At 41.4% G+C, this 7,613-nt stretch overlaps 1 protein-coding gene across 1 annotated transcript; it reads left to right on the top strand.

The window, feature by feature from the left end:
• Positions 1 to 1,666: 1,666 nt before the first annotated feature.
• LOC147461274 (uncharacterized) lies at positions 1,667 to 3,139 on the top strand. The gene has a single exon (XM_086500474.1). It carries the CDS (start codon positions 1,794 to 1,796, stop codon positions 2,976 to 2,978), a length of 1,185 nt encoding a protein of 394 aa, XP_086356600.1. The 5' UTR covers positions 1,667 to 1,793; the 3' UTR covers positions 2,979 to 3,139.
• Positions 3,140 to 7,613: the final 4,474 nt, after the last annotated feature.

Raw genomic sequence — 7,613 nt, forward strand, 5'->3', positions numbered from 1 at the left:
CTAGTAGAGAGAGATTTGATTAGAGAAAAATTCTCTCACCATTCATTATGCAAAAGCCTACTACACCCTATTTGCGTGAAAGAGTCAAGACATATATATAAAACTTATTATCACACCCCTTTAATTTATTCACTCTATGACTATTTTTTTCATATCCCTTAATGAATAATACATTATATACTTCTTTGTAAACAAGGTGATGGATCACTTTGGCTTTTTAAAATTAAAAATTGAAAAGAAAGTTATGAGGTTGTTGAACGAATGGGACCCATTTACAAACTAATAAAAGTATTGTATAACAAAAAGCTTAATAAAAGTACCTATTTTTAAAAACTATGAAACCGTAATTTAATTTGCACACTTTTCTCCCTTCTCTTGCATGGCAGATTTTAACATGAAAAAAGTATATTATTTCAAATCAAAACTCTCATAAATTGCACACATGTGATATCCATACGCGTTACAAACTTACAATGTGTCTTCCCAAGGGTGCAATTTAGTGATTGATATGGGTAGGTTTCTTTTCTTGTACACATCACCACATAAATTGGATGCCTTAATGTAAGCCGCGGAGTCGTGCGTACATCCTCTCATCAAGTGACAAGTGTAATCTCTCAGTAGGGTGTGCGTACATCCTCTCATCAAGTGACAAGTGTAATCTCTCAATAGGGTGTTGTGCCTATGTGAGCCTATGATGTTGGCATGATGCTTAACATGATCTCATGCTTATGCATTCCCCTTGCCTTTCTTTACCATTGTGAAGGAAGTGATTCCATTTATGTGGTTCTCCTTCCCCTTTTGCAAGAGTGCTCTAATTTTGGTGTGTCCTTATCAAGGTCACTCAATCCTCATGCAAAAGCATTTAGGTGAATGAACAAAACGTTGAAAAGGCTACCACGGACACAAGTGACAAATGTAGCAAATATGAAAAGTATATGGACGAAAATGTAAAGTGCTTGAAAAGAAGATCTACTTCATGTGGGTCTTGGATTTGCACGAGCACTCAACTCTTGAAAGTTGAGGTAAACGTCATTGATACATAAGCTATAAGAGGGGTTTCCTATCTCACACAATTTATCCCCACCTCGATGCTCGACTCAAACTAGTGCTAGCAAAAAAAATTGCCTTTTGCACGTCTTTAATCGACTTGAAATGCAAAATCTTCGCCAGATTTCAAGCTTGTCTTCAAGAGAACTGATGAAAATTAACAAGTTTTAGTGTAAAAAATAGCAAGTGCTTTAAATTTTGACCTAAAAACCAAGAGGGTTCGAGCTCTACGACGTTAAACACAATTAGGGATTGAGTTATATACAAATATTGTTTGTGATTTGTCGCTAAGTGGAGTGCTAGCTTAGCAGCTAGTGAATGGGATTCTATACACTTATAATTTGTAGAAAGAAAGTGTCAACTTAGCTCCCCATGAGAAAACCCTCTAAGCTCGTGATGGAAGTGGATTAGTTGCACACGACATGTCTAAGTAGTTAGAACATGTGGAAAATGAAGCCCCGAGAGGGGGAAGGGGAAATGGAGCTTTCAAAGCCTGTTGCTAGGAAAGATATTCAATGATAGTTGGGCTGGTAAACACCAACGTGAAGAATAAGAAAATGAAGAGACGACGTCATTATTGACTGCATTAGGAGAGTGGGGATCAAAGAAGAATGGGGGCCATGGGCGCCTAGGCAAGTCGAAGAAGAAGAGAGAAGCACAGTTGCTATAAATACGCTGAAGCCTTCTGCAATATGTCTTTATAAGCCTTAATGGTCATCTAAGCGATTGATTAGGGCTGCAGAGATATGGGCAGGGACTGCAGCTTTGAAGCTAGGCTTTCCCACACTAGGGCTGCACCATGCGCCGCTGAGAGCAGAGGAAATCATCACAACGTACTTGTCAGTGACGATGTTGTTTTCTACGTGGGGCAAAGCAGGAAGCCTTACAACGTCAGCGCCGAAAGCCTCACCAGGAGCTCTGCTTACTTCAGAAATTTGTTGGGCAAGAGGAGAGGCGCAAGCGCTGCTTTACCTCCCGTGGTTATGGACTGCGAGGAGAGCGTCTTTGAGGGCTTGCTTCTGCTCATGAGATATGGCGCTTGGGAGGCGCTGCCGCCTGTCTCCCACGCCCAGGCCTTTCGGCTGAAGAAGGAGGCAGAGCTCTACGGCGTGCAATACATCGACCCGCCGCCCAAGTCTCCCGACAGCCCGACCAGCAGTAGCCCCGACGGCAGCCCCAAGTCCTCTACAGAATCAGCACGCCCACCGGCTCCCCCCTGCAGACGGCTGTCCGGCCGTCTCTCCGTCGATGGCGTCCGCCTTTCCGGCACCACCTCCAGGCAGCTGGCCGAGTTTCCTACATTCCCGCTCGACCTCGCGGACCCCACAAAGCTTCTGCTTGTCAGCTGCATGGACGAAGAGAAGGCGCCCATCTACTCCTGCGACCACTGCTCCAGGGCGACGACGGCCGGTGCCGCTCGATCATCGTCGCCGGCGGCCACTCAATGGGCGCTTAGCTTCCACTTCAGGCATGCCTTCTGCACAGCTTGTGGACGGCCACCCACCAGCATGCCGCCCAAGCTCTTTGCGGAGATGTTTACAACAGCTGCCGCCCAATATAGCCAGAGCACAACGCATGATCCGACGATCCCTTGCAAGCCGGCCGTGAATTGGTGGCTTGGTTCTGATTCCACCTGCTTGTTGCGCTTGGTGAGCAGTCCTGGCGGTGGGCCTGACGCCTGCAGCTCTGCCACTTGCAGCTCGGTCATTGCCAACGCCGCCTCTGGCCAGCATCCAGACACTGTTTGGGCAGCAACATTCTTCTACTCTCATGCTTTTTGCACTCGCTGCGGGCAGGCCGCCCACGGCTCTGCCCTCCTCAGCCTACTCCTTGCACTTCGATATGGCGGCTCTTCCAAAGTTGGAGGCAGATCAAGCTTCAAAATCCCCTCACCCTCGTCGCCGGATGGATCCCGTAACAATTTTCCTTAGCCTTAGAAGTTTGTGAATAAAACAAGTAGGACAAGTAGAGGGAGAAGTCTCTTACACCCCTCACAATCCTACATTGTATAATTTCTCTGTCAATTGTGTTCCTCCAACAATTCTTGCTTGGTTGGCCTTTCCATAGTAGTAGATGTGTGAATTGGTGTAAATGTGCAAATAATTGTCATATTAGTTGATGTATAGAAAGACGCCTGTCTTTTTTTTAATAGTGATTGTGTAGAAACACACATGTCTACTTGCTCTACTTTTTAAAAGATAGAGCATAATCTTGTCTCTGCCCTTGCATGAGAGAGAGAAGAAACCTGCCTTTGCCTTGCACATGTGAGTGAGAGAGAGAGAGAGAGAGAGAGAGAGAGAGAGAGAGAAGACGACGAAGAAGAAGAAATTGCCTCTAACAGAGATGTCATGTGAACTCTAGAAAGACAGAGAGACCTTGAGGAGTGGTGAAAGAGATCTTGAATTGAGAGAAAGAGATAGACAGCCGCCCACTATTTCGAGTGTAGTGAGAGGGAGATTGTAATAGGATAGTACATATGAATTTCTCAATATATATTTTTCTAAAGATAAATCAAAATAAACATGGAATTTTGTGAGACACATCCGTGAAAGAAACCATCTTTATAAAAAAAAAACATGCATGCATCTAATACTAAAGCACTAATCTTATGAGTGATGACTTTACTTCAACAAATTTGCACGGCAAAAATTTCGCCTTTGAAGAGCTCCGAAAGGAAAAGCAAAATACTAGTTAAACTTTTTGCACTAAACGAACATTTTACATATATATCGACCAATGTATGGCATGTACAACATGTCTCTCGGAAAACCCTTGATCTCATTGTGAATTCTCTCACCCATTTGAAGGCTTTGTACAAGGCCATATGCCTTCAAGCTACAACAATAGGTGATTAAATATGGCGAAATCCGACATCCCTTTGCACTTAGTTGAAATTGCCCAGAGTTGACTTGTCACAACCATGCTTGGGATATCCTTCAACCAATGTGTTGCAAAGTGGTGAAATTTCAGAAAGAAATCTTATCAAGAACTATTTGTGCTTTAGTAAGGGCTCGACATATTGCATACATATAGACCAAACAATTGCCAAGCACAACATGTTTCTCCAACAGCCCTTGTCTAGCAATCTCATCGTGAATTTTGCCAGCCATGGAGAGGTCTTGCCCAAGGCTACAGGCCAATGTGCAAGCATAGGTGATTGCATTTGGACAAGGGTCATCCCTTTGTGTCTAGTTAAAATAGCCCAGAGCCACAACCATGTAGCATCATGCATCAATAGACTATAGTCATGTTGGGTTTAAAGTTTAGAGTAAAAATAGCACACAGCCACAACCATGTTGGGGTTGGGTATATGTTTCAATCAACGCATTGCAAAAATATCATCAGGAACTTTACATGCTTTCATCAGGGCTCCACATTTTGTCGACATATAGAACAATGCATTGCCAAGCACAACATGTTTCTGTAACAACAGCCTATGCCTAGCAATGTCATTGTGAGTTCTAACCTCCATCAATATCTCAGAGCTTCCTTACCACAACCATACTAGGCTCCTGCAATCAACACTTTTTGACAGACTACATTTTGGATAGAAATTTCATATGTGTGTGTGGCGCACGTGTGCAGGTCAAAGGTTGTGTGAAGTTTTATGTGTGTGTGATTTTGCCTATCTATGGTCCCACATTAGGGAATTTGGGAGGTCATTTAAAGGGCCTTCTAAGAAAATACATTTTTTTTCCTTCTCTCTCTAGGAAATTGATGTGGTAAAAGAAATGGTGTCCTCATCAACCGTTCAAAAAGTGTACTTCAAAGTGGATTCTTTTGACAGAGTCATAACGGCTGTAATGATTGATGGATTGTCCCTTTTTAGTTATATTGAATGCACCTCATCATATAGGAGGGAATTTCTTTTCCATACATTGTCTGTAGTAGGGAGTCTAGGGAGTAATGACACTATACTCTTTTGTTTCTTGATTTTCTTGACTATGTATTCATGGCTTCTTCATCCACCCCCTCAAACCTTCTCACTAAACGACATAAATATCATCTACACGTTGATTTGAATCATGAATATGGTCCTTTATGCAAGCAAAATAAAACAAACACAATAGTAACACCCACGGAGAAAGAAAAACTCAGAGTAGAGGGAGCAAAACACATAGATTTATGGACAAATGGCTCACTCTTCCTTTGAATCATATGACCAATGCCTCCTCTGCATTTGCAAATCCTACTACTTTATTGACCTTTGCAGGTGACAGACAGAATGAAATGCATGGTTCACCATCAAGCAAATGAGATTGTACGACTTTCTAATTTGCATTGTGAGGACCCAAAAACCCTTTTGCAGCACACAAGAAATACACGTGTTGCAAGAAAAAGTGTGGAGCTTACAAAGGAAAGGTACAAGCTTAGGTGCTCATGTGCGAAAGAAGAGATTACAGAATCTTGAAACCTTGAAGGTTGGCTTTGGAGGTCTCAAGAGAAGAATCCAAGCATTGAGGTCAGGATTGTGAACCTTTTAGCTTATTTCACTTGTACATTGTTTTTTCTTATGTGTGTCATATTTTCTATGTAGACATGCTATATATCTAGACAAAGAAAACATAGATCCAAAGGCCAATATAGAAAAGCAGTTGAAGCCTTTGATAACAAGTGGTTTTGAAAAGGATATAATGCATGATAAAAAGTATAAGATTTTACAGCGGGATGTTGTTATTCATTTTATTACGGAGAGTGCAGTGCCTACTAGTGAAATACAGGGCACACTTGACTCCCTTGGTGTGAGTAAGAGAGGATACTCAGCTATTCAGCAATCTATCTCCTCCATTTTTGTGAAGAATGGAATAAAGTCGAAACTTCTACCAACAACAACAAGAATTTAAAAAGAGAGACTTCAATTGAACCATGCACAAATAGATTTCATTGGATGTTCATTTTATATTGATGGTATTTATAGATCTCAAGGAACAACTATAACCTATGATGAGTACAATAATATCTTCATGAACCTCACTTTGTTGCAAACTAGAATGGTTGAGTTCTACAATGTAGCATTTGAAGAGACAGGTAGCATTTTGTATTTTGTTTTGAAGCCTGATGAGTGTGAGATTCTCAAAGACAAGAATCTAGAATGAGTCACAATAACATTGATGAATAGGGCTCTTTCAAAATGCCCCACTGATGATCCTTCATACTTCAGTGTTCACTCAGAAAAAAACATATGGTGGCTTGGTGCTTTTCATGTATTCCATTTTCATCTTCTCTTTAGCTTTGGTGAGCCCTCTTGAGATTTAATTTTAGATTTAGTTTCACGTCTCATGAAAATTTAATCTTGAAGGTAAAGAAAGAAGACCACGACATTTTATATTGGGTATTCCATCAAACCCCTATCCTTGATATCATTGGTAAACAAATGAATCAAGGAAAGGTGTTGGTTGTCAATGGGAGGGGAGACTTTCAAATCCAATCGCATCTTGCAGGTGACCTTAAAACATTGAAGTGTATGTATAATTGTGGAATGGGTCATATAATAAAGGCTCCATGCTTGTATTGCATGCAGCCTGCAAAGCCGATGGACCCAATATGGTGGAGAAAGGCTCCTACACTCGCCACAATGAGGATCCTAATTTCCACCCACTTCTTGATATTCCACTTGTCAATGTCCACATTTGTACAATGCATGCTCTTTGCAGAATTGTGAAGAAGCTGGTATATCTGTACATTGAGTTTGATTGGAAAATCAAGAACTCAAAGAAATAGAAGGTTGGGGTAGAGGCGCTTGAACTTGTTTTTTCAGAGATAGGTCTCCGTGGGGGCAATGTGAAAATCTAGTGGGACGAGAAAAGGTCAACCAATGATAAAGATGTACCTTGCAAACCATCTATTGGTGGGGTCAAGGCACGTCGTTTTTTTATCAAAAACAACAAGCGTGAAAGATAAGAAGCTAACCAAGCCTGGAAGGATATATTAGTCCACTTATGTCAGGCAAATTTAGTTTTGGCAATGGAAAAATCTCCATATGGCAATGAAGGACCAGGAACCAACAACTTGCAATGCCAAGGGTGAAGTGTAGCATTCCATCGATGTGCTATTTTAGATGTGTGACAAAGATGAGTGGACACAATACGATCTAAACAAGTTTAAGGAGAATCTTCAGCTACTAAAGAAAGCATTTAGGACAGCATGGATTGAAACTCAGATTACTCATTACATGGTATTGTTAAAGCACCCTTTTAAATGATAAGGGCTAAAGTTGTTTTAAATTCCTAACAACTTGTTTTATTTACATCACCTCATTTTCAATCACTTACCATACTTCATTCAAAAGTGTGGAAACCCAGGTATATGGAACACCCAAGGCTTGGAAAAGTCTCGTTACATGGCCAGGGATGCATATTTCAGACACACACAACATGGTGGCTCTTGAGATTAGTTTGAAAGAGTTGTTTCAGTGGTTTTATCGCAGAATCCTTCATCGGTTGCGACAAAAACATACGGTATTGGATTGTTCGGCAACAGCACAAGCAATTAGGCATTTTCAACCAAGGAAAAGGAAACGAGTAGAGGCATTCAAAAACTCTAGTGCTCGTGAAGGCCAGAAAAAG

The sequence above is a fragment of the Adiantum capillus-veneris genome, chromosome 3 (genome assembly GCF_014529385.1).
Source record: "Adiantum capillus-veneris isolate H3 chromosome 3, ASM1452938v2, whole genome shotgun sequence".
NCBI classification, from domain to species: domain Eukaryota; kingdom Viridiplantae; phylum Streptophyta; class Polypodiopsida; order Polypodiales; family Pteridaceae; genus Adiantum; species Adiantum capillus-veneris.